This window comes from Molossus molossus, unplaced genomic scaffold, assembly GCF_014108415.1.
Source record: "Molossus molossus isolate mMolMol1 unplaced genomic scaffold, mMolMol1.p scaffold_m16_p_2, whole genome shotgun sequence".
NCBI lineage: Eukaryota > Metazoa > Chordata > Mammalia > Chiroptera > Molossidae > Molossus > Molossus molossus.
The window spans coordinates 6238206-6265483 of NW_023425355.1; the positions used below are offsets into that span (position 1 = coordinate 6238206).

The 27278-nt window shown below is 44.6% G+C and overlaps 1 protein-coding gene across 1 annotated transcript in view; it reads right to left on the bottom strand.

Annotated features, from left to right (window-relative positions):
- The window catches only part of MSN (moesin), a 72701-nt gene that overhangs the window by 15395 nt on the left and 30028 nt on the right, over nucleotides 1-27278 (bottom strand). Inside the window, exon 2 of the mRNA XM_036271440.1 lies at nucleotides 12238-12321. Within this exon, the coding sequence (XP_036127333.1) occupies nucleotides 12238-12321 (84 nt within the window). The remainder of the gene's footprint in view (nucleotides 1-12237; nucleotides 12322-27278) is intronic.

Sequence of the window (27278 nt, forward strand, 5' to 3'; positions counted from 1 at the left end):
AGAGAAAACACAAAACCACCACTGATTGAATCCCCAGCCTGTATCAGACACAGAAGACACCAAAGTGGAGCCCACTTGGTCCCTAACCTTGAAGGACATAAGGTGCCCAGGGTCTGGCAAGAAAATATACTTGAGCAGCAGTCAAGAAGTGATGTCAGCATCTCTTTGCACAAAAATACTTTGGAGGTAGGAAATGGATTTATTACTTATGAGTAGTACCACACACCAATAACTTTATATTTATTATGTCATTTAATTTTCACAAGAGCCCTATGCTATAATTACATTTAGACCCATTTTACAGACAGTAAAAGTAAAGTTCAGAAAAGTAAAGGTTCAGTTGGCTATTAGTGGAGTCAGGTCTGTTTGACTCCAAAGCTACTCAAATCTACTGCTTTCTGCCACTTCCCTCCCCCTATTATGCCATGTAGCTTCCCATTCCCAAGGTGGATTAAAAACTGAAGGTAGATTGTTGGCTTAATTCCTACATCATGTTCCCCGGGGTTGATCTTCTATCTTTAGCAACTAGGAATAATGCCCACACCCTTCAAACTGAGTCCAATTTACAGTGCCCCAAGAAAGAATGAGGAGACAGAGCAGGAACTGTGGTATCTATACACCCCAAAGCTGTGCTGTGTCTGGGGGCTTGAGATGCTTCTTTCCAGCCCTGATTAGAGCCCAGTCATGATTTCCGATACCACTCACACAGTTTAAGAGTGGGAATGAGGGTGGAAACAGGGTGAGTGCCTCAGTGTAGTAGCTGAGGGGCCCCCTGATGTTCTGGGCCTCTTGGCTGAGCAGTGGGAAGGAAAGGGAGGTCAGCCAGGAGAAGACAGATGGGATCTGTTTTCCAGTCCCTGACATTAGCATGTTAATCGTTCTGGCTGGCGGCTGCACCCCAGCGTGCCTGCCACTGGGGATGAAGGCAATGAAGCTGAGCCATATCCCAATGAGGTCATGCTGGCATCAGGCAGTCTTCTTTATCTTTTTTTTTTTTTTGGTGGGGGGGGGCAGGGGGAGAGTGGAAAGGGGTAAAGAGGGAGAGGTGAGATGAAGAAATTTACCTGGAGATAGAAACGGGAACAACGACACAGTATTGCTGATGTCCCTCACTGTGACTAAATCACAATTGTCCCTCAAAACACTCTCTCTCTCTCTCTCTCTCTCTCTCTCACACACACACACACACACACACACACGTCCACTATATCCACAAAGCTTCTACTATGCATCCAAAGCCAGGTCCCACAGTCACTCTCAGACCTTACAATCTAGAATTTCAGAGGCCCCAAGGAAAAAGCAGCTCATGTATATTAAGAACCTATTATGTGCCAGGTACTGAACACTGAAAAACCCTGAGATAGCTATTACCTCCACTTTATAAATGAAGAAGCTAAGGTTTAGAGAGGCAATCTCTCTAAAACCGTAGAGCCTAGACTAGAATCCTGATATGTATGACTCCAAAACCTGTACCCTTTCTTCTCTAGTACGCTTTCTCCTGATGCCGAAGGCTCATAGGGATTTCAGAGCCCTAGGATTCTGAAGTGACTTAACTGCTTTGTCTCTGGTTTTACTCCAGATATCCCAGCCAAATAATGAAATCTGACCACCCCTGCATCTAGATATGGTTTCTGGCTTCCCCACTAGATTCAGTCAACCACTTTGGAAAGAAATCATATTCCCAAGTCATAGCCCTTCACTCCTCACTGGGGCAGTGAAGGTTGATGACCTTACCCTTCGTATCTTTTTTTTCTTTATTGATTTTAGAGAGAGAGGAAGGAACAGGGAGAGAGAGATAGAAACATCAATGAGCGAGAACATTGACTGGCCGCCTCCTACACACCCCTCGCTGGGGATTGGGCCCACAACCTGGGCATGTGCCTTGACCAGAAATTGAACCAGTGACCTCTTGGTGCATGGGTTGATGCTCAACCACTGAGCCACATCAGTCGGGCACCTTTCATATCTTAAATCAGGTATCAGGAAACCTGAAAGTCTCACTTCTATCTCCACTTTGCTGTGTGATCTCAAGGCAACACATTTCCCTCTCTGGCCTCAGCTTCCCCATCTATCCTGGGTCCCCATCTACTACAAGTGGCTTAAATGGCCTATTTCTTCTCTTGAGCATATCATTCTATTAATTAGGTCTTTTTGGTTAATCCTTACCCGAGGATATTTTTCCATTGATTTTTAGATAGAGTGGAAGGGAGGGAGGAAGAGAGAGAGAGAGAGAGAAACATCGATGTGAGAGACATATCAATTGGTTGCCTCCTGAACAACCGGGACCAGGGCCGAGGATCAAACTTGCAACCCAGGTATGTGCCCTTGACCACAAATCAAGCCCTCAACCCTTTGGTCCACAGACTGACACTCTAACTGCTGAGCCAAACAAGCCAGGGCTTAATTAGGTTTTTATAAATGACTGAGAAATACAATCCCATTTCCCATCTACCTCTTGCTGACTTGGGTAACTAGGAACATGTTTAGAAAAGATAAATTGGGAGTGGGGCTATGAGGAAGGATCAAAAGATGTCCAGGATTCAATGGCAAGGTGAGTTCCTGAGTCTAGTCAATGAGCAGTAAGAACTGCCAGCAGGTTTTAGATAAAGAATACAAAATGTTCATGTTGAAATGTGACATTGCTATTTTTTTGCAGAGGACAGACGAATACTATGTGGACAGGAAAGACTGTCTGAAACACCTCTTATCTCACCCCAGGTATAAGATAGGAACCAATGAACAGTTCTAATGGTTTTCCATGGGGTTGCAGAAGAATTGTGTGTCCAGATACAATCAGTGAGAAGAAGTAAGTTCCAAGAAACAATTCAGCCCCAGGAGAGACAGAAACCCACCAAAGATGCTGAAGATCAACAAATAGGGCCAGGATACCAGGTCAGGGAGCAGACTGGGAACAGAACTGGTAGAGCAGCAACTAGCCTTTGCCTGTGTCGACTGCCCCATTGTAGATGCTCAGAGACCCCAGAACTAAAAGGAAGTGTGGCAGGCACAGACTATACAGCCAGCTCCAGAGGTCCCAACAGTGAGTTTTTCAACAACGTTTTGCTCCAGGTTGTCTGGTTTACTAGTGAGATGGGTAAAAGTGTGATGAGGGGCAGCTTATGGGTGTCAAAATAGTTCCAGGATCTGCAGTATCTCTGAGGAAAAGTTGGACAAAGTAATAGCTAAAGTGCTATCAAAATAGATTTCAGAATCAGTACAGAATTTTAATCTCTCTAAGCCCTATCTTCCCTTATGAACACAGAGAAATCAGATGCATATAATTTTCCACTTCCTTAGGCTCCAGCGCTCGGAGAGATGAGCAATGTCTCTCTGCCTGCTGAAGTCCCAAAGTGAGGACATGAGGGGCGGGGGCAGGCGGGAAATATGGTCTGAAATCAGAATTGAGACTGAAAAAATTAACAGAGGATAAAACAGCTGACCCCTGGAACTCAGGCTACAAGGAAATCTCAAGAGTTGGAAATGGGGCCAAGCTTTGCTTTCTTCCAGCTTTGACTCCAGGTGAGATGTCCACCCCAGAAGAAAGAGCAACCTCATTTTCTAGTGGGAGAGCATATCTAGATCCTGGTTCCAGAAACAGTCTCTGTGGCCCCAGTGACTAGGATCCTATGCTTCTACTTGGAGAAATGGTTCTACCCTCGAGGAAAAAATTCTTTCTTGGCTCCCTTTGACCCCAGACTGCCAGCTCATCTGGCCCGAGCAAGTATTTCTCAAAGATGCCACAAAGAGGGATCAAGGGGGGAGGGATAATACAAGTAGACGGCTGCAAGCCAGGATTTCTTTGAAGCCTCAGGTTTAGTCTTAAAGAGTAGAAATTTTACATTCTACTCTTTAAATCACTGTTTTAATAATGCAATAGATAGCATCTACAAGTAAAATTGATGCTCCCAGATACTAAATCCCATTCATCCCATAGCAACGTGGACCTCCTAGAACCTGACACATACACCTAAAGGGACTACGGCTTCAGTTTGTAAGACACAGGCTGTGAATTCTATTCAGCCCCACAATGAAAAACCCCAAAAGAGATTCTGGAGCACTATAGGGTCCAAACAGCATAAACTAGAAAACTGGGATCCTGTGAGGGAAAGAGATTTGCCTCTGAGAAAATCCTCCCTAATTACCAGAAGAATTTGGATGTAAGAAAGCACCCCCTTTGCCTCTCTTTTGCATGTGAAGGCTACCTATATCTGAGGTCCGTGGAGGAAAGGGGAGATCAGGTCAGTTCTGAACCTCAGAGCACCTCCTCCCTATATACCCAATGCATCTTTCTGAGTAAACAAACTAATGACGCAATCAGCCACTTCAGAACCCCAGAACAAGATCAGAAAGCAAGGCTGACGCCTCAGGAAGAAAGGTGCAGGAGGAATTATGTACAGAGCTGCGTCAATGCCCAAACACCTGGGGCCCATTGAGATCCCATTACAGGCTTGGCAGCAAATCAATGCACAGCTGTAAAGTTCCAGGAGGGGCTACTGCCATTACTACTTCTGCTCCACGCTGCTGCCTGTGCTCACATGGTCACCTGCTCTATAGCACAGGACACACCCAGCTAGAGTTCTAAGTTTAGGGACTAAACTTTCCTCCACTCACAATGGCAACAGGCAAAGAAAAGGGAGGTCACAGCCTCGGCTGCCATGGCTCCGTGGTTAGAACATCGGCCATTCACCAAAGGGTCTTGGGTTTAATTCCCGGTCAAGGGCTCATACCTGGGTTGCAGGTTCATCCTTGACCCCAGCCCCCAGTCCGGGCCATGCAGCAGGCAACCAATCAATGTGTCTCTCTCACGTCAGTGTTTCTGTTTCTCTCTCTTTCTCTCCCTCTCTCTCCCTTTCATCTCTCTGTAAAAATCAACGGGAAAAATGTCAAGTGAGGATTAACACAAAAAAAGAAAGAAAAGAAAAGAAAAGAGAGGACATAGCTGACAAAAGGCACTGGGAAACTGGAAATGGTATATGTTTGATTCAAGGCACTATACTATTTCCTAGCTATCTGACCTTAAACAGATCTTTTCCCCTAAGTCTCAGTTGTAATAATAGATATCGGTTATTTTATAAAATAAAATGCAAGAAAAAGAAAAAAGGGCTGCTGTCTTCAATGCAGATACCTCAAATCTTAAGGACTTCACTGAGCCAGAAAACCTACCTAATTTCATGGCTCCCTTATCTGAACTTCCAGGACAATTTCCACCTACTTATTTAGCCCTTAATAAAAATAACCAACATCACAATGATATGCACCAGGTACTTTGCTTATTTGGGGATTAAATAAAACCACAAAACTCTCAGAGATAACCATTTTACTGAGCAAAGTAAAGTTCTAAGAGGTAAAATGAGCCATCCAAGTTCACACAGCTAAATAGAACAGCAATTTTCAACCAGTATGCTGCAAGAATTTTTAAAACATGCAATACCTGACTATTTAGTCAGGAACACTGACCTCTTTTCCCTTAGATTGTCCAATTTTTTTAAAAAATGACAACAGCCAACACAACAATAGCCTTCCAGTGTGAAAGAATCAAAACTATACCCATTTTTTTTTCAGATTGGCAAAAATTGTATTTTTGGTGTGCCACAGAATTTTAGTAATTAGTTAATATGCGCCATAAGATGAAAAAGGTTGAAAATCACTGAAATAGAGGGAGAGAATTTGAACCCAAGGCCAACATCAAATCCCATGCTCTATACACCACCTCTATATACAACCTGAGCCTCAAAGGTGTTTCTTTCATTCTACATGGGAGGAGAGATCCATGTACTTTCCTTAAGGGCACAGATGGTTTTTGGTAGATCTAGAGATCCTTCCTGAGACACAGCAGACCTTCAGTCAATATTGAGTTAGTCAATGAATAAATGAATGAATGGATGCTCTGAGATTTCACCTCTTTTCAAGAGCTGAAAACCTTGACGGAAGGGGACAGGTAAAGTTAAACTAGAGGTTGAGCTAGAGCCCCTGGCTGGGAAGGAGCCAAGTAGAAGTTTCTCAAAGTGGAATTCATGCTGGTGGCACTGCCCCCTAGTGTCACGCAGATAATCAAGAGCCATCTGAAGAAGCCCAGACTTTAGAAGTGGAGGTGACAGAATACTGTTGTAAAACATTTCCTTACAATGCTGGTTTGGTAGTACACTGCTGGTGGGAATGCAGACCGGTGCAGCCACTATGGAAAACACTATGGTGTTTCCTCAAAAAATTAACAATGGAATTGCCATTTGACCTAGTGATCCCACTTCTAGGAATATATCGTAAGAATCCTGAAACACCAATCAGAAGGAATATATGCACCCCTATGTTCATTGCAGAGTTATTTACAACAGCTACGATCTGGAAACAGCCCAAGTGTCCATCAGTAGATGAGTGGATAAAAGAGCGATGGTACATGTACACAATGGAATACTATGCAGCTGTAAGAAAGATCTCTCACCCTTTGAGATTACATGGAGGGACCTGGAGAGTATTATGCTAAGTGAAATTAGCCAGTCAGAGAAAGATAAATATCACATGATCTCGCTTATTTATGGACTATAATGAACAAATTAAATTGATGGACAAATAGACCCAGAGACATGGAAGCAGGGCACAGACTGACAAACCTCAGAGGGAAGGCGGGCGGGTGGGAAGAGCGAAACCAAAGAACTTATATGCATATATGCACAACCAATGGACACAGACAACAGTGCCGTGAAGGAGCAGGGAGTGGGGAGGAGAGCGTCAATGGGGTGAAAAGGAGAGACATCTGTAATACTTTCAACAATAAAGGTAAATTTAAAAAAAAAAAGGAAATGTTAAAGAAAAAAATTAAACATGTTCTCTCCCCTCCCTACCTGTCAGCACACTCATAAGAAGAAACAAAGGTAAAGTGGAGGAACTATGGGCCTCAATTTTGTTTCCCATCAGTTATTGGGCCTCCTCAAGCTATGGCTTCCCATCATTGCCTCCTTATTTATTGCTGGTACCAACAAGGGTGCTTCCTCCTCAGTTGGCTTCCTCTCTGGTCATCAGCCAGATAACTGGCTGGTTCCAGGTTGACCCCAGAGCTTTAGTCAATTCCTCCCAAGGAGTCCAGCTCCTTCTTCCAGTTCCGTAGGGAGGGCCTCCTTGAATGATGGGTCTCAGAGTCCAGACAGATGAACTTCTTTCCTTATGCCGCATCAATTTAGTGGGAAGAGATTATACACCCCCAACAGCCTGTGAATACATAACTTCTGTGGATTCCTGTCTAGAATTGCCTTGGCCCCAAAAGTGCCAGATGCTCAATTCCTTCTCTGAGTTCAAATATTTTTTTCCCTATAGATTTTTTAATTGATTTTAGAGAGAGGAAGAGAAGGAGAGAGGGGGGAGAGGGAGGAGGCAGAGGGAGAAGAAAGAGAGAGAGAGATACAGATACAGAGAGAAAGAGAGAGAGAGATACAGATAAGAGAGATACAGATAAACACAGACACAGATACAGAGAGAGAAGTATCAATGTGAGAAAGAAACATTGCCACACCAGCCAGGGCTTCCCTGTAGTTTTCACTTATGGGGGTCTCAACTCTGCCCCTTCTGATGCCCCCTCCTTTCTATGACAGCCCCTCAGAAACCCCAACACAGAGAACACATCTCTTAAGTGTTCTCCAAGCCAAACAGCCTCATTTACCCTAAGCAGAGTAGTACAGGAGAAAAGCATAGTATTGCAATCAAAGCTTTATTTTTAGAACTCCGTATCACAGCTTAACTGACTACATGACCTAGAGTGTGTTTTCTTTTTTTTCCTTCTCATAGGAAAGATCAATGTGAGAATTAAAGCACTTAGTCGGGGTTACTCCATAGTAAGTGCTCAATAAATGATATTTCTCAAAACAACACTGATCTTGCCCTGGCCGGTTTGGCTCAGCGGTTAGAGCGTCGGCCTGTGGTCTGGAGAGACCCGGGTTCGGTTCCCGCTAAGGGCACGTACTTCGGTTGCAGTTTGTCCCCGGCCCTGGTTGGTCGTGCGGGTGGCAGCCACTCGATGTGTCCCTTCACATCGATGTTTCTCTCTCTCTCTCTCTCTCTCTCTCTCTCTCTCTCTCTCTCTCTCTCTCTCTCTCTCTCTCCCCCTACCACTCTATCTGTACAAAAATTGGAAAAATGTCCTCGGGTGAAGATAAAAAAAAAAAAAAAACAACACTGATCTTCCAGATGGGAAGTCATGAACTTCCCGGTTTTCTGCCTTTCCTTTCTTCAACCGGCATGAAAGATTCAAGTCTCTCAAGGGCTTTATTTGGAAAGCAGTAGCTTTCAGAACTAGCATACCAATCTAGCCAGGGCTCCTTACTATCTGGGCTTTCCCCAGAACCACACCCACAGTACAAAAACCAAACCAACACTAACAAAGAATTGCTAGGCCCGGTGGCTTTTTGAATTAATAAACTTCTTTGTTCAAGGATTTTTGTGCCCTAGGCTCTAAAATTATGCCTTCCTCACCCTCCACAGCTATCCCTCTCCGATGCAAATGAACAAAGCCCCCAGTGTTGAGGGCAAGCGATGGCGTCATTCGGCTGGAGAGGAGTGGGGTGTAAAACAGGGCTCTGGGGAGGAGTCTGGGTAGAGCCCGAAGAAGCCTCTGGTTCCCAGCTGCACTATAAAATCCACTCTGGCTGACACTCTCCCCTCTATAGCTGCTGCCCGGAATGATACTGCTTTGTGAAGCAAAGGGCCAACAGCCTTCATAGTATATGGACACCTTCTCCCTTTTGTCCCTGAGACATTAAGAAGCCTGTCCAGGAGGAGATGCCCCACATGCCAGGGAATTTCCCCTCCCCTACACATATGCCAACTGCTAATCATACTCAAGTGAGGCATTGCCCTCCTTTTTATAGAAAGGGGTCATATGAACTCCAAACAGTGGGTTAGAAATGGGAAAGAGATATGGAATGCAGAAACAAATGCTGGAGATGAATTTTTGAAAGATAACCAGACTTGAGAGATCAGTTAGACATTGTACAGACGGGTAAACTAAGGCCCAAAGAAGAAAAAGGTTTGTGTAAGGTATCAGGAGAATTAGCAATACAGCCAGCCCTAGGGCTCAAGATGTCTCACTTTCTATCCAGTGCCCTTTCAATTTCACCAGGTTGTTCCTTTAAAAGGTCTCCAATAGAAAACCTGCATACAAAGGGAGAATGCAAAACCTTAATGTAATCAAAAGGCATTCAATCATTCCAGACTAGCACTGTAATTACTTGTGAGCTGTGTGAATGTCAGTATATCACTTTAATTGTAGTAGATGTGTGTTTAAATGTTCTTCTGACTAGTTTGTACTTTCACAAATTAAATATTAATGATTACCTCTTGCTATTCAAAATAAAACAAACTCCAGAGAAGAAGCAAGTTCCAGCTAAGTTCAAAGTTAAATACTCTGAGGATCTTCAAGCCTAGATCCCAACTCTATGTGATAAACAAGACAAGAGGTAGCATGGCATATGGGATCTATCACTTATTACATCTCTACTAAATGTTGGATGCTTCACATAATACTTGCTTCCTGGCCTGGTTAGGTAGCTTGGCTGGTTAGAGCATCATCCGGATACACTAAGTATGAGAGTTCGATCCCTGGTCAGAGCACATACAAGAATCAACCAATGATTTATTTATAACCAAAAGGGGGACATGTGGACAAAAGGGGGCCACACACTAAACCCAACAAGCTCAGGGGAGTCCTGCATGGCAGCCTTGCAAACTCAGACCTAAAATAACCACAAAGAATGTTCTGAAATTAAAACTTTTTAACTAAAAGCAGTTTATGGCAAATAGTCACGTCCTAGACTGGTATCTTCCCTGACAAAGGTCAATCTTTACCTTCACTGAGCCTGTCTATTGTCTTTTTGCGTCTACGATAACATATCTTTGAAATGGCAAAGTAAATTCCCTTTTTGTGGACCCCTCAAAGCACAGGCACCACTCGGCAAATCCCCTCATTGTTAGTGAGTTAATTGTTGACTGTTACCTATCCTGTATCCCCCTATATAAAAGATGTATGTATCTATCATTTTACTTTTCATCCAATCCCAGAGGTTCCCCAATGTGCTTTCTCCTGCCTCCCTCATCTATCACCTATGGATTTCATGTAACCCAGTTAGGTCTCCTCTTTTTATTGTAACGTATAAATTAAGGTGCAAAACTGCCATTCTCCGGAGCATTATCTCAACCCATTGAGATTTTGCTTCTCGGCAATTATTGAGTTCGACTCAAACTCACAAAAATTCTTAAAAGAATCAACCAATGAATGCATAAATAAGGGGAACAATAAACACCCCCCTCTCTCCCTCCCTCTCTCTCTAAAATCAATAAATAATTTTTTAAACACTTGCTTCCCTATTTGTATCTTCTTATTGTCTTTCTCATCTATTTCTAATTTATTCTTTTGAATTTTATGTATCATTATAAAACACCATAACAAGTCTTTTGCATAACAAGTGAGATAAAAATAATATACTCTTTCATAACTTCAAATAAAAGCCTGTGAATTTGGTATTAGACCAACTTTTTTTGGATGAAAAAAGCAACCAGGAGAGGTTCAATAATTTTCACAAGGCCTAGATAGGAAAATGAAGATTCTGTTTCCTCATCTGTAAAATGAGGCCAGTACTAATTTCTACACTCAAGGGCTTTGTGATAGTCAAATGATATGGTACACAAAATGTGCCTGTCACAGTAGCTGGCATCAGTAAACCCTGGACACACGTTATCTCTCATCTGTATTAGCCGTAAACTATAATTTTCTCAGTCTACTATGTGACATCAGGGACTCAGAGGGGCATGCTCAACCAAGCTTTCCTCAAATTTCTAGCCATCCCTTCCTTCCTTTTACAGAGCAATCTGGATAGAAAACAGCCCCTTACCATCACCATCCTCACCTTGTCCCCCCCCCCCACCAGTCAGAAGTATTCATAGGAATTATCTCATTTAAATATAACCTATTTTGTCTTTCTTCGTACCCTTTCCCAACTCCAGGGAAGTTCTCAGATGGTAGAGGGACTCTGAGGGCAAAGGAGAAAGGGAAGCAAGAGGGCCTAGAAAATCCATCAAGGTAATATGTAGTCCTCACATCCTGGACAGTGTCAGAGCCCCACCTCACCAGAGGCTGGTAGGGAAAAGGAATAATGGCCCATCTGGAGGAATCCCAGCCACTGGAAATAGGAACCACAGTTTTACTCCTGAAAGTCTGGTCACAGATGGGATATTCCTTTGGCCCCTGGAGAGTCTTTGAATGGTGAAAGATTCTGTGGCCTCCACCTGACTATTATATAGCACATCCCTTCTGATAATGATGATTTGCAGTGAAGGAATACCCATTGGGTTGGAGACAGGAATAACCACGTCAATATCATCTCCATGGCATGAGTACAGGAGATGAAACACTCTCCTGTTGCATTTACCATTGTCAGTAGTGTCTTAAGTCCCAATATTTCTTTGAGGGAAATGTACAAAGAGCACACCACCTCAGGGACAATAAGTCAGTTTCTGTGTTCTAGAAAACAACAACAAAAATGTGACAGAAGCCATGTGGTGCAGACAATAATGTGGGGCTTAAATCCCAGCCAGATACCAGCTGCATGCAATTAAGTTACTTAATTTCTGAGCCTCATCATTAAAATGGAGAAGAGATCACTTACATCCTTCAGAGTTGAGAGGAAGGCTGTATGTGCTAACATACTTCTTTTCTTGATTTTATTTTTCAATTATAGTTTACATTCAATATTATTTTGTATTAGTTTAAGGTGTACAACACAGTGGTTAGACAATCATATTTTACAAAATGCTCCCCTGATATTTCAAGTACCCACCTGGCACCACACATAGTTATTACAATATTATTGACTATATTCCCTATTCTGTAGTTTAGATCCCAGTAACTATTTTGTAATTACCACTTTCTACTTCTTCATCCCTTCACCTTTTTCACCCAGTGCCCCCAAGCCCCCTCCCCTCCTTTTTAGAGCATCTAGCACAGAATAATAACCCACTCGCTTCTCTTTTCTGCCATGTCCATGAACAAGGATCGAATTAATCAGAGCCATCCAAGGTGCAGGTTGACAAAATTAAACTTTGCCTCCTTTGTAATTAAGGCCAGGGTCAGCCTTTGTCTTGACCTATCTGAGAGGAGCGAGTAGGAAAAGAAATTCCCAGTAAGCAGGTATTGTGGTGGGAGCAACTGGGAAAAGTGAAAGAGGCTAAGGGGCAACGAGTCCATCCCTTACTTACCTGGTCAAACAGCTGCTTGCCGGTGGTGTTGGGCTGGATGGCAAACTCCAGTTCTGCATCCATGGTGGTCACACGTACATTGATCTAGGATGAGATCAAAGGAGGCAAGTTAGTTGTCTGGCTCTGGGCTCAGCAGAACCTGGGACTAGAATCTCTGCTCAACCATAAAAGAAGGAACTAGGTGCTAAGAATCTGAGCAACTTAGATTTGGGTGGCAATGGAGGGAGACTATTGGAGCAAACAAATAACAACCTAGCCCCTGCTTCGAACCAGCTTACTACTGAAGTTTTTTTTTTTTTAAAACCCAGCAACAGAACACTGCTTACCAAGGGGCAAACAAATGAATGCAAATCAGTTTACTATCAAGAGGAAGCAAGTGCTGACTGTACTTCTTCCAGGAAGCCTTTCTCACCTACTCCAGCCACCCAAGTCCACAGTGTTCTCTTTCCACCTCTGATTTACAGCCTCGGTTATCTGAAGCACTGGTCTTTGCAAGGCCGACTTAAGGACAGGATAAAGAGCACTGTGTTCCAAGCCTAGCACTATACCTGACTCAATTTACAACCTTGTATACGTCTTAGTCCCTTCTTTGACTTTAGTTCTCCTCCTCTGTTCTAGGGGTGGAAGTCAGTCAGTTACACCAGGTGATATCCAAGGACCATTTTGGTACTGATATCTATGGTTCTGTATACTAACTTGCATTGTTAACGCTTCTTGTATTTATGTCTTATTGGCCTCCTTGGGCACAAGAGAGGAAAAACGCCTCAGCAGACGTAGGTGTAGGTATTACAGAGGCGCTACCAAAGTCAAGTCAACAGAGGCAAAAGGAACAAGATAGTGACCCAGATTTTTTTAAAAAGACAAAAATCAGATAGCCACACATAGGATTTCATAGGCACTAGCAAAAGTACCCTCTACCTTTATGAAGAGACCCCCTAGCCCAAGTCATTGATAGCTGAAATTTCATCAGTACAGATTTGTTCTTTTGGCTGAAAAGTTGGTGGTTTTTAGGTGGTAATAGTAATAACAGCAACAATAAGCAGCAGCTTTCCTGTACGGAGACTTACTAGCCAGTATGAGCTTCACCTGTACACCCAACTTAATATCAACAATCACCCTGTGAAGTACAGACTATCATCTCCGCATTGAGGGTGAAGAAGTCGATATCTGTGTAGTCACATCAGTAGTGAGGAAGACATGGTTTGGATTTAGATCTAAGTCCAAAACTCAAATTTAAGCCAATATGCTAAACACCTCTTACATCAAAGAGTAAAATGTCTCCCATTAAAAGAAATCAAAGATATTTTAAATTATTGAACATTTTACTTAAGTCATCTAGACGGTACAGCCACAAGATAGCTTGTTATATGATCATACAAAATGTTTGTGAAGGGTATTTCATGCCAAGGGGAAATGCCTCAGTAATACGAAGTGAGGAACAGTAAGGCACAAGATTGCATGAGCTCAATTTTGTAAAAACTATGTATAGAGAGATGATTGAAATCATGCCCAAGAGTTAGTTAAGCTTGGTTTTGGGGTAGTGATCTTATGAGTGTCTTCTACACTTTCTAGGAAGCTGACATACTACTTATACTACTGGGGGGGGGGGGCTAAAAATATAATTGTCCAATATGCAAATCCACATGGAATGGTAAAACATTAAGCCTTATCGGTCTTTGACACCTCTGGGCCTTTCCTGAGCACAGGGGTCAGTTAGCGGGGAAGAGGAGGCCAGACAGCCATTTTGCTAGCTAAACAATTCCGATGAGTACCAAGCCTAGGGAATAACTTTGTAAATAAATCTCACCAGGGAGCCAGGGAGGAAATCTATTTCAGGATTGACAATGGGACAGGAAAGGCCCTGAAGGCAGGAACAAGTAAGGCAAGTACCCCAGTGGGAGGCAATGGGCAAGGTTAGCCACCTAGACTCGGTGTTACCCTAGGCTTCCTGCCAACCCAGTGACTCCCTATTATAGAGCCTCATAAGGTAGGGAGAATAAGGCCCAATGGGCTGGAATTTGGCCTCAACATCTAGCCTCAAATCACTACTGAGCTGGGTCAGGAGAGACGTCAAAACACCAATGACTGAGGGAATAGGAAAAAGCGGAATGGGACAGTGAGTCTCTTAGTACATTGGACTTTATTCTTACCGCAAGGTTTCTGTCTGTCTTAGAGTTGCTGCTCCAATACCCAAGATTGTGTACACACAAGATGCTGGCTAAGTGAACTGTGCTAAGCTAGAGGATATGAGAGACAGATATAGAACAGAATACAGATTCAGAAGTAAGAACATTTTACATTTTGACCCTTTTTTTGTGCCATGGACCCTCCTGGGCAGTCTGGTGAAGTCTGTGGGACCCTGCTCAGAATATTTGTGAATACATAAAATAAAGTAGGTAAAAAGAAGCCAATTATATTGAAATAGTTATCAAAATTCAGTATACGCTTTATTATAATTTTAAGTAATTACCTAGCACTGGGTCTTATTAGTTACCACTGTAATTTCAGCTTTGTGTTGAGCATAAACAACATAAACAACATTTTGAGAAATCTACAATAACTAAATCGTGATATAAAAGTTCCTTTGGGCCCTGGCCGGTTTGGCTCAGTGGTTGGAGCATTGGTCTGTGGACCAGAGAGTCCTGGGTTTGGTTCCTGCTAGGGGCACATACCAAAAAAAATGTACCTTTGATTTCGATTGGTGACAAAGTCACAGATACTCACATTACTACTTCTTATTGGCCTACATTCATAATTGAAAGAAGGGCTAAATTTCAGTGAGAGGTTAGTGAAAACCAATACGCAATTTTCTTCCATCCAAGTATATCCTTCACACTTCAAATTATATCCATGGATCCCATGAAGAACCAAGGGCCCAGGTTAAGGAGCTTTCTATAAATTTCAGTTCACGCAGTATTAATGGAACACTATGTTTAAGGAACTATGGGTTAGAGTACAGACGTAGGGCCAGTTTCTGATTCTAAGGCATTTACTGAATAAAAGAAAACTGTGAGAGAGAGGGAGAGAGAGAGAGGAGAGAGAGAGAAAGAGACCCTGAGAAGTGCTGTAGTGGCAAAAACAATTGTGTGGAAATCAAATAAAATTTTTAAAAAACCCACAGTTCAGTGGTATCTGCACTAGTCTTTAAAGATAAGCTGGATTCTGAAAAAGGAGACTGTGGTAAGAGCAGCCAAATATCCCAGGTAAAGGATTGTGATGGCCCAGAGGAGACAGAGATGCAAGTGGCCGGCTTAGAAGCAAGCATGCAGCCCCACTCCAGGGTGAATGAGGCTGGCAGAGTGAAGAGTAGGCCAGAAACAAGAAGCTGGGAGGGTAACTAGGTAGAGGGCCTTAAAGGCTACGCCAGCAAGCTTGGCCTTAATCCTGTTAGCAGTGGCCAACCAGCCTGGAGGTCCTGAGCAGGGCGGGGCCGAATATGAATAGGGCTTTTTGGAAGAAAACACCCAGGGAAGAAACTGAGGAAAGGGGTAGGACTCCAGGGCCACATTCCACAGCCGAGGAGTTCCCTTTAATTCACACTATTGGAAAGATTTGTCAAAGGAAATAAGCTAGTGTCTCTTCCATATCATGTCAATCACAGATTATGTCACTTTAGCATCTTCGGAGTTTAGCCTACAGGTCCAAAGATTGAACTCGAATATGTGTTAAAGAAAAGGGATTAAGAAGTACAAATTGGCAGTGACAAACTAGGCATGGGGATGTAAAGTACAACAGAGAGAATCAAGTCAATAATACTATAATGACTGTATTATAATAATTGTATGTATGGTGCCAGGTGAGCACTAGACTTATCGGAGGGGGGTTCACCTGTAAGTTACATTAATGTCTAACCACTATGCTGTACACCTGAAACTAATATAATAAAAGACTCAGCCTAGGTTAGGAATAAGTATGTCAGTGGGGCTAGTGTTGTTCACATGTCCTCCCTGAGAACAAGGGCTCCTCTGAAGTTCTCAGCCGAGAACTAAATCTGAATATGTCCAGCTGAAACTAAACTGGAACCTACTTCCCCAGCATCCCTGCTCAGGGTTTCTGCCATTCCACTGTGGCTGCTTCTCCAGGGAGAGCAGCCTGGGATTTCCTGAATTTCACTGTGGAGACAAATAATCTTACATTTAAAAAAAAAGAAAGAAAGAAAAGCAAACACAAAGGAACTTCTATTCTTGCCACCACTTAAGTCAAAAGAAAATGTGAGTCATGAGGACAGGGTCATGGGTCTCTTCTCCCTGGTTTTCTGTGTGTCTGAGATAGAGGGAGTGAGGGTAATAACATAACTGGAGCCTGAAGGTGATAGATAGGGCAGAAGTCTTGATCAAAGAAGATCCCTTGTTCTCCCTTAGACTAATTTGGGACCCAAGTGTGTAAGATGAGCTGCAGGCCACACTGGGCCTATTGGATGCTCACCCGAGTGGGTATCTACGACCCTTTGGGGCCTGACCTCTGCAATCTCAAGGAGAACAGGGTGGTCTAGTCTGGGAGGCAAAAACCTCCAAATAAAGCCTCTGAAGTCAGCAGAAGTTTTCAGCAGCCCCTCAGCTTGTTAAAACTGGAGGAGCTGGGCTCGGTAGGGTAGCATTTCAAAATAGTCCCCAGCAAAGAACTTAATCTGTGCCTAAGCCTGTCCCTAAAGACCGAGCCACAGACTGAGGTTAAAGATTGTCTCTGGAGAACATTAAGGGTTTAAGGAACCAAAAAAAAAAAAAAAAAAGTCTGGGTGTGGTTATGGGGGGTGTCACCCTCTCAAACACACTTTGCCCTGCCACCCCCGGCCCAAGAACAATAAATCCACTGTTATTTATTGAACAATTGAACAAAGACACTTCCCACACCAAGCCCTTCACTGGACTAACAAGTCCATCTCAGTAATTTGCCATCCAAAGTTCTCAAAAAACTGGGATCTCTCCTGTATCCCCAGTTGTCTGGCCTGAGAAACAAAAATAATCCGACCAGATGCTACCTCTCCCTTGGCTGCAGCAGCTGGAGAACTTCGGCCCATGGGCCTGCACAACATCAAATAACGGACCCTCTCTTTCCCTAGAGTTAAGAACACCTAGGTGAGTAGTAGCCAGGCCACAGTGAGAAGATCAGGGCAATGTTTCCCCTCACTCGCCCCATGTCACTAAACATCAGGATGGCTCTTTCCTGGAGAAGAGTTTGGGCAAGACAGGGGAGAAAGCAGAGGGAAAGCTGAGTAATCAATCACAAGTAACCTGCCTGAAGCATGGGACCTGTGAGCCAGAGAGAACTGGCGTTATTGCTGCCATTTCCTGGGTGAGGAAACTGAAGTACATAGAGGCAGGTGACCTAAGGATGGAAATGAACACTTACTGAATATCATCTAGGTGCCATGTCCCATCACCCACTGTCTCACTTAACATCACTGAAGCCACATTTACTCAAATAGCAAGCAGTGCAGACGGGTCTTCTGGACATTCCTGGAGCTCCTTCCATGACTCCACCCACCTCTCTGGTCATGTGGATTTCACTGCAGTCTGCAGACGCCGCCTTGGCAGCTATTTTGGCCAAAGCCCAAACGCTTTGACATAGGAAGCCTGGGCACATCTGGGAAGCACTGCTTGGGAAGGCCGCCTCTCCAGAGCAGCGCTTATGAGTCAGCCCAGTTGGATGTGAGCTCAATGACCTCACCCCCTCATCTGCCACCTCCCCGTTCTCCCTGAAGGCCCACCAGCTCTGGGCTTTCAGTGGAGCGCTGGTATGAAGAAAGCGAATATAAGTGGGGGAGGGGAGCCAGAGACAGGAGGAGCCCTACCCGGGCAATCCCAAAACTTCAGTCTCTTCACTGGACAGAGAGTAGTCACCACAGTGTCATCCAAACTGCATATCCCAATTATTTAGGCTCCAGCACCCACCATTTCCTGCCCCCAGAACTGGGGCAGGGCAAGGCCTGGTCTGTCTTGCCTCGGGATGACGGCACTGCCTCAACCAGCTGTTTTCCATAAGGGGAAAAACAAGGGTTGCTTTGAATCTCTAGCCTAGGAGACATTCTCCCCCTCCCCCCCTCCTCCTCCACTGACTCATTCACTTCCCAGCAACTCAGCCTCTTCCTTTTGACTTGGAAGTGGTACCTGGTACGATAGTTATCTGTTCTGACCTCTTCCTACCCATTTCCAGGCCCTGACAACTAGAAAGACCTGCCTGGAATTAACTCTTTCTAGGCCTGTGCCTTTTCCCAGTAGTGTCTAAAAAGGAGAACCACATCCAACCCAACTTATAGCCATACCTTAATGGGCCAGCAATATATTCAACCACTCCACTGCTACAAAGGGCATGGGAGACAAGGGTCCCTTTCACTTGCTTTAGCCCAGTCCTGCCCCCTGAAAGCTCTCTAAGAACCATTTCAACGGGAAGACAAAGGCATATTGGAGACTGAGTGTTACATTGGAGACTGAGTGTTACTCCTCCAGTTACCATATATTTAAGGATGTAACCCCAAAATAACTAACCCCTCTTAGCAATGAGATCATAACTACCTTGTCATTGTGAGAGAAAAGCTCAGGGCAGAGGACAAAGCTGTAAGGTCAGAAAGAATGAGGTTATCTGTAGCTTCCCCCTTAACCCAACCTTAACTGCATGACCTTTTTCTCACTCTCAGACCAAGGTAGGTTCCCACTCTTCTTCTCAACACGTGAAGGTCAGGAAGGAAACTGGCTCCTCATCATTTGTATCTTAACTGTAGGACTTACTTTCAAAATCAGCTCAGCCAAACCACACCCCAGGTGCAAACAACATTCACTCCCGGACTCTGCATGCAAGCTCATCGCTCCTTTCTAGGCACAGGGGCTGCCCCACCACCACCTAGGAATTTGAGGAACAGATTTATATCCAGGTAGCCAAGAATAACAGATTCTTCAATTCTCATTAAAATTTGAAGCTGCTGTTGCCCGGGCCAGTATGGCTCCACAGTTAGAGCGTCGGCCCGTGGACCAAAGAGTCCCGGGTTTGGTTCCCACTAAGGGCACGTACTTCGGTTGCAGTTTGTCCCCGGCCCCAGTTGGGGTCGTGTGGGTGGCAACCAGTCGATGTTTCTCTCTCTTCCCCCCTCTCTCCCTACCGCTCTATCTGAAGATAAATGCAAAAAATGTCCTCTGGTGAGGATTAAAATAAAAAAAATTGAAGCTGCTGAAATAAAAGGGAAGAGGGCCCATCATTAAAGTAAATTTCCCATGCCCCACCAGTGTGGCTCAGTGGATTGAGTGTCATCCCATGGACTGAGAAGTTGGGTTCGATTCCCGGTCAGGGCACATGCCCAGGTTGTGGGCTGGACTCCCAGTAGGGGGCCTGTGGGAGGCAGACAATTGATGTGTCTCTCTCACATTGATGTTTCTATATCTCTCTCCCTTCCTATCGCCCTAAAAAAAAAAATCAATAAAAACATATTTTTAATTTTTTTTTTTAAAAGTAAGTTTCCCAATTGTTGAAACCTGTCAGGGGCCACACCCAGCTGGGCTTCAGTCTCTCACATCAGTTTCCTGCTTGACCCAACTTCCTGCTTGCAAGTTTCACAGGAAGTATTTGTAGACTGGAAACAGACCATTTATAGCTGCCTGAAGAGGCCAGTTCTGTCTAGAGCACCAGAAGAGGGCTCTGTTCTCTCTGCTCAGTAACATAGCACAGCAACCTCCAGCATCACAGCTCTGAAGCGCACTGGAGTTGATCCAAGCCTCGGGTTGGGTTCTGTCCACTGTTCATGGGATTTCTGCCCTGTCCTGTGCTCCTGGGTGTTAAAATTGCCGAAGCCATGATCAGTCAAGTATGCGGGGGGAGGGGGGCTTCCAGACCAAGTCAAGAAGCTCTGTTTTCAACCCCAGAGCTAGGCTAAGGACAGCTTCCTGCCAACCTTGCTGGTCAGCCAACAGCCAAACCTAGTATCTGAGGAACCCACAAAATTGGAGCTCTCATCCCAGAAATAATGATCTCTGCTCTTTGAGGAGCAAATAATGGTATAGTAGAAAGAATCTTTAGAGCCTCTTTGAGTTTGAGTTTCTTCCTGAAATTCAGTTTCCTAGTGTATAAAATGGGTCTAAATACTATCAACCTTATAATACGGTTATTGGGAAATTTAAGTTAAAATAATAGACATGAAGGTATTTGGCACATCATAAGAAGAATGTGATGACTGCTAACCCCTCTTTTTCCCACCATATTATTAAAATATCCTGCTTCTCGGGAATTATTTATAACAAAAACCTGTTCCACTGCAGAGAGGGCCAAAGGCTGTCCAAGAAGACCTCCAGAGATCCCTTCTAGCATAAAGGACTCATTTTCTTTTAGGGAAAACTCTAAGATGTAATTGCAATTCTAGTTGTTTAGACCAAGAACATTAAGTAGACAGACATATACCCTTACAGTATTTTAAATGCATTCTCTCTTGAGAGGAATGGGGATTTCTCCCAAGAAGCAGAGCCCTGAAGGGAGGCAGAACAGAGCACCTATGCTACCTTGTCCTTTTTCAAAGCTGCCTGGTCTTCTTTCCTTATTATGGGCTCTGCCTTGCCATTTTCTCCAACCATGTCTTATCAATATACGCAAGCTCCTACCCTCTCAACACAACCCACCAAGACCTCCAAATTCCTTCAGCTGGTATTCAGAAAAATCACAAACTGGGTCTGCAAACGGGTTCATCAGATTCACCTGGGGAAATTTTTAAAGTACAGATCAGTTGGGCTCACCCACAAAGATTCTGATTTATCATATAAAAAGCAAGGCCCAGGTGTTAGAAGTTAAGAGCTTCAGATAATTCTAAGATCCAGCCAGATTTGGGAAACTCAGGCACAGAATATAGGCCCCTGAACCAACCAGCCTGTCATGGGCCAGTATTCATATAGCTAAAAGGGACGCTTGTTGGAAGGGAAACACAGAAAATAGAGAGCAACTGCAGAGACAGTTGAGCTGCTGGGCCTAGAAAAATAGCTCTCCAAAGTTGAACACAGTCAACCTCCACAAAACATCAGGAATGCAATCAGTTCTGCTACTTCCCCCAACCCCCTCTACAATCTAATCCCCCTATTTGTAAAGTAGGGCAAGGATTATCCTTGTCCCTCCCTGCCTAGTATCATCACTCCCACCACCGCAGATATTACTGTACACTAAAGCATTGGCTCTGTTGTAGGAGAAACATAACTTTGTATTCTGAAAACATGAGTGTAAGGCCCAGCTTCACCAATAACAAGCCATGAGCTCGCGACCTTCCCACCTGTGAAATGGGCATAATGATGCCAACATGGCAGAATGCTGTGCAGTGCCAATGCGGTGTTTCCCAAACCTAAGACTCATTTGGGGCACTAGTTAAAAAACCCAGATTCCTGAACCCCAATCCAAACTTGCTGAAACAGGCTTTCCAGAGGAGAAACTTGGGGACTAGAAGTTTTGCCCCAGGTGATTCTTATCCTGTGGGAAGTTCAAAGAAACATCACCTAGCACAGATGCTGCTGAGATGAGAAAAGGGGTAGGACCAGAGGTCTGGTCCTCTAAAATGCTTTCTGGGCCCTGGCCGGTTTGGCTCAGCAGTTGGAGTGTCAGCCTGCGGTCCAGAGAGACCCGGGTTCGGTTCCCGCTAAGGGCACGTATCTCGGTTGCAGTTTGTCCCCGGCCCTGGTTGGGTCGTGTGGGTGGCAACCACTTGATGTGTCCCTTTCAAGTTGATGTTTCTCTCTTTCTCTCTCCCTCCCACTCTATCTGAACAAAATATCAAAAAATAAAATAAAATGCTTTCTGGCATACAGAGCCTCATTACAGGAACCTTGAGCTTAGGGCCCAGCAGAGTGGGCTCTGCAAGCAGGAAAGGGAGGACAAGACTTTGCGATTCCAATCAGAAAGCTAACTGCTTTCAGGAACGGCCAAACCCTCAGGCCATTGTCCAGAGCCTTCCACTATCCTCCCACCTAGTTAAGGATCTGACAGTCAGAGGAAACAGTCAGTATAGATACCTCAGCAGCCAAAACACATTGATCAAAAGGTTCTAATTAGGGCCCCACTCAAAGCCTCCTTGAGTTTCCTACCCATTAAACACTCCACATTCACTGTCTCCTGGGAGAACTTTCAGGCAAGGAACAGAGTTTCAATGACATTCTCCCTTTCCTGGATGCTCTGGGAACTTGGAGAAGAAAAGAGACATGGTGAGAGGGTCCTGCATTTGCATACAGATGTGAGCAAGTGGGGGTGGGGATGATGGTGGGAGTCTAAAATAGGTGTGGTTAGCCCTGGCCGGTTTGGCTCAGCGGTTAGAGCGTCGGCCTGCGGTCCAGAGACACCCGGGTTCGGTTCCGCTAAGGGCACGTACCTCGGTTGCAGTTTGTCCCCGGCCCTGGTTGGGTCGTGTGGGTGGCAGCCACTCGATGTGTCCCTTCACATCGATGTTTCTCTCTCTCTCTCTCCCTCCCACTCTATCTGAACAAAAAATGGAAAAAAATGTCCTCGGGTGAGGATAAAAAAAAATAAATAAATAAAATAAAATAAAATAGGTGTGGTTAATAATAGTGCACTGAAACCAGTTCACACTAGGGCTGATCACGTGCATCTCTTCACAACTCCTCCTTCAAAGATGGAGCTTGAAATCAGCCATGATGAGAGTATTTATACCACAGAGATCAGTCAACAGTACAAACCATGGCTTCACCAGAGAATTTGTTGTTAAGTATTTACCAGCACATGAGACACATGTAGGGTAAGCATCCTCAGGCCCATTTTACAAATGAGAAAACTGAATCTCAATAAAGGGAAGCAACTGCCATCTTCTGGTTGCATGATCTTGGCCAAGAGCCAACTCTGTATCAGCTCTCTAGGGGAGTAGGGAACCCCTCTTGTCAAGGAAAAAGTGGCTGACCCAAAGGGCTCCTCCATCAACTGAAGGCAAAGCAAGGGCAGTCCGTGTGCCTGGTGTATCACTAAAGAAAGATGGGGGTAGAAACCTGAACTGAGGCATGAAGGCAACAAGACATGAAGGTCACATCCCCACCAGAGGAGAGAGGCTGAAGTATGGCAAGGAATGGTTTAGAAAGCCCCAGTGGAAACCACAGCACATTCTTAAGGTCTCTTCACAAATATGTGACAGAGACTGCGGGCTCTGGAGGAAAGCCCTGTGGCATTCCATGACCTAGAGCTCCTGAAGCCTCAGTTTCCCTACAAGTAAAGTGGGAGTAACAATGCCTACCTCACAGGATTATTGTGAGGAAAACCTTAAGTTTTACTTATAGAAAGGGCCTACCTTGATACCTAGCATGTATTAGATGTTTAATAAATTTTCGCTCCTTTCTCTTGCAACCTTATTATCCAACTCAGATGCTTGCAGAGCCTCTGGCTTAACCTTATACAATAATAATCCTAGCCTCATGTGCACTGTTCTTTACAGTTTAATAGGTATTTGTCCACATGCATTTTCTCACTAAATTCAGTTTTGCATGAAAGGCAAGGCAGAGACAAGCGCCATTCTATAGAAAGGATAACTAGAGTCTCAATGAGGTAAACCGCAAAGTGCTGGAGTGTAAAGGAGACAAGACTAGAACCCAGGTCTCCCCAACTACCAGTACACTGTTCTTTGCCCTTCCAAGTTTCCCTTATTCAGATTACTGCCCGGCCGGTGTGGCTCAGTGAATTGAGTGTTGTCCCATAGACTGAGAGGTCCCAGTTCGATTACCGGTCAGGGCACATGCCCAGGTTGCACACTCAATCCCCAGCAGGGGGCGTGCAGGAAGCAGCAGATCGATGTTCTCTCTCACATCAGTTTCTGTCTCTCCCTTCCTCTCTCTCCAAAAAAAATTAATTAATTTGAAAAACCAATAAAAACATATAAAATTTTTTTTCAAATGAGATTTCAAGAGGGTCCTTCCAAAGGCTTACCTATTATTTATTTTTATTTTATTCAAGAAATCTAGTGGCCTCTAGCTTCTAGCTCTGTTTCAGGGTGCTATAAGAGGGTCTCTCCTTGGGATGGGAGATCCAGGCAGCACAGAGTGGGTAGGGATAGTCTTTCTTATGGTGGAGGGAGCCACACCATTAGCTGAGAGCAACCAGCCAAGAAACAGCAGGCTATTAATTTGTTCTGGGTCCGGTCCCGGTCACTTAGGTCAGTGTCCCCAACTGTTGTCCTGCTCAGTGGTTTTAAATTTTGTTACTTGTCCAGCAGCTCCCTGCCTCTTTACTCTCCCAACAGACATTTGCATGACACTTCAAAACATGGAGTGCATCAAACTAGAAGTGTTCTGGTTGAAGGGGGGCTGCAGCTCCCCAGGTAGCTTCGCCAAATACAGTTTGGAAATCACTAGACTAGCAGCTTGCGGGGAGGGGAAAGTTCCAGGTCTAAGTTTCCAGAATTCTACTCATCTTAATTCTGCCACTGATTCCCTATAGGACTTAAAGGATCCCAGAGGATCCTCTGGGTCTCTGTTTCCCCATCTGTAATCTGAAGTGATTGGCCAATCGGCTTCAAAAGGCCCTTTCAGCATTGTGATTCCAGGAGAAGGGAGCCTGGTAATCCCCATGGTAGAGAACTGTGAAGAGAGGCCAACAAAAGTAGAGCCCCATCCCTAAACCTGAGAGCCCCAGCCTCTGGTGACTGAACTCAAGTCTTCAGGCAGTTCCTCAAGTACTGGGCAAATGGCGTCTGGGCGGGTGGGCAGACGGGCAGGAAGGCGGGCGCCACACCCTCCCTTGCACAGGAAGCCAGCTACATCCTCTTTTCCCCACCCCAGGCAGAACATCTCCAAAGGTCCCCGGCAGAAGTAGTGGGGGCAGGGAGAAGAAGAGGATGGGGCTTGAAAGGAAACTGAACATGCAAATCACCTCAGTGTGCTAGGAAGCCATCACCGGGGAGAGGAATGACTGGGGCCTTGAGAAAGAGCAGCAAAGTAGCCCCATTCTCTACTGGGGCCCAGCTCCCTGGATAAAACCTAGCCAAAGTGACCTATGGCTTCAGTAGTCACAAGGTATAGGCTGGTACAGTGGGTAACCTGGGCCCACTAACTCCTTGTACTGAGTTCCTCCAGGCTGAAGAGCTGGACCTTGTTTACAGGTATTTACAGTTCTTTCTTAGGGTGAGAACACAGACATGCCATGGGTGGGTGGGTGTACACATCAGTGAACACTAGAAAATACAGGGACTCTTCATGCCTCTTAAAGCCAAGGAGGCAGGCACCAATTCACATGGTCACACCACCAGCCCACTTTCCCGCCCCCGCCCCCATACCCTGTGACTGGGGCCCAGCCCTCCCCACATCCTGTTCTCAGAGAACACGTGACTGCCTGGGGAAAGATATTGTCGTTTACCACACTTCCCCTCCCTGAAGGAGGCTTTGGTTGACTGGGGAGGGGGCTGGAGTTCGCAGCCTGATTAGGCTGAATAATCTGCAGTAAATCTCCCAGTTTCACAGACCAAGACAGGAAGGATGACCAGTCAACACTGGGAGCACCTTCCACAATAAGAGGATCCATGCATAGAGACAGGGTTATGATCCAAAATGAATTTTCTGGAAAAACACAAATTGGCAACTTCTCCTACATTTTGAAACTGGAAGACAACATGCCAATGCTCTTCCTTGATTAATGAAGCAGAAGATGCAAAAATACAATAAACTTATTTTTTTAAGTTTCCCAAACATCACAACTCTCACTACACATGGTGTTTAGATGCTAGTATCAGCATTTCTGTTAAACTAGCATGATTTACAGTTTTAATGGGCCTAGAGTGCCTTTGGCTACTCGGAAAAAGAAAATTACTTCAATCCCATATGAACGGCTCCCCCAACAAACTCAGAAGAAGGGATAATGAGGTGGTACCACAGCCTGAGCCAGTCATTATTCAATTTCCTTTCACTCCTCTCTGACCAGCTGACTCCCTGGCTCCCCTCTGTCTTCCCTTCCCAAACTATAAGCAGCTGAACATACATCTGAATACATAGGGGAGGCCTCCTCAGTCATTCAGGGTGGGAAGTTAGAAGGCAGATGCCATTCCACAGTGCTGCCTCACTGAGTGCAGACCTTCAATGCAGCATGATACTCGGCTAGGCTTGTATAGAGGACCCTGGCCGACCCCAGTCCCACCCAGCCTACTGCTCCCCGACACCTAATCTTACAGCCCAATCTAACTTCTGCCCCCATCACGGAGCAAGGTTTATTACATAGGCCTTAACAAAACACTGACTCTTAGCACCAGCCTCTGGTGGATGTGAAGATTGAAGAGTGGCCTTATACCTGCCCTAAGTATCTCTGTTTATAGCCACTAACTCAGTCTTCATTTTTGTCATGGTCCTATTCCTGGATACAGAGGTATAAAAAGGCCAAATAATGCCCTTGAACTCTGTGAATCTATGATTGCTTTGGAAAAGTCCTGAAGTGGGGAAATAAGAGAACAGGGACATGACACCCAGCTTATTAATTTTGGTCCCTACTTACATTGCTATAACTTATCTAAAAAAAATGGATTTGTATTTTTTGAGTTGATGAAGCCACATTCTGCCCTTCCAGCCACAAGTTCAGCTACCAGTTTATTAAGGCTGCCAAAAATTGTTTAACCTATCCAGCCAACAATACCAGAGTTTTTAGCACCCTTACCACCATGAACACAATCTTTGTACCCCCTTAAACTGAGGTGAGTATGCATGAAACCATTCACCTCCCCCCCACACACACATACACATATCAGATAGCAGCAGGAAAGAGGCACATCAAATCTCTACAGAAATTACTCAGCAGCCTCCCTAAAGGCTCAGTCAATTGACATTGCTCCATAATCCAAAACAAGCCCTACAATCTTGCCTACAATTCTAGTAAGACCTAAAAAGGCAAATAGAGCCACCTCTTACCTACTTCAGCTGCTTTACAAAGGACCTGCATCCCTGACACAGTCACATATAAATATACACACACTCTGGCTCATATACCACCAAGTTATCAGACACCCAATATAGAGCAGGCCTTGAGATGACTCTAATGCTTACACATGTCCACGTGCAAAAGCGATTGAGTGTGTGAGAATATTTTTCATTTGGAGAGCGCAACAAGCAGAT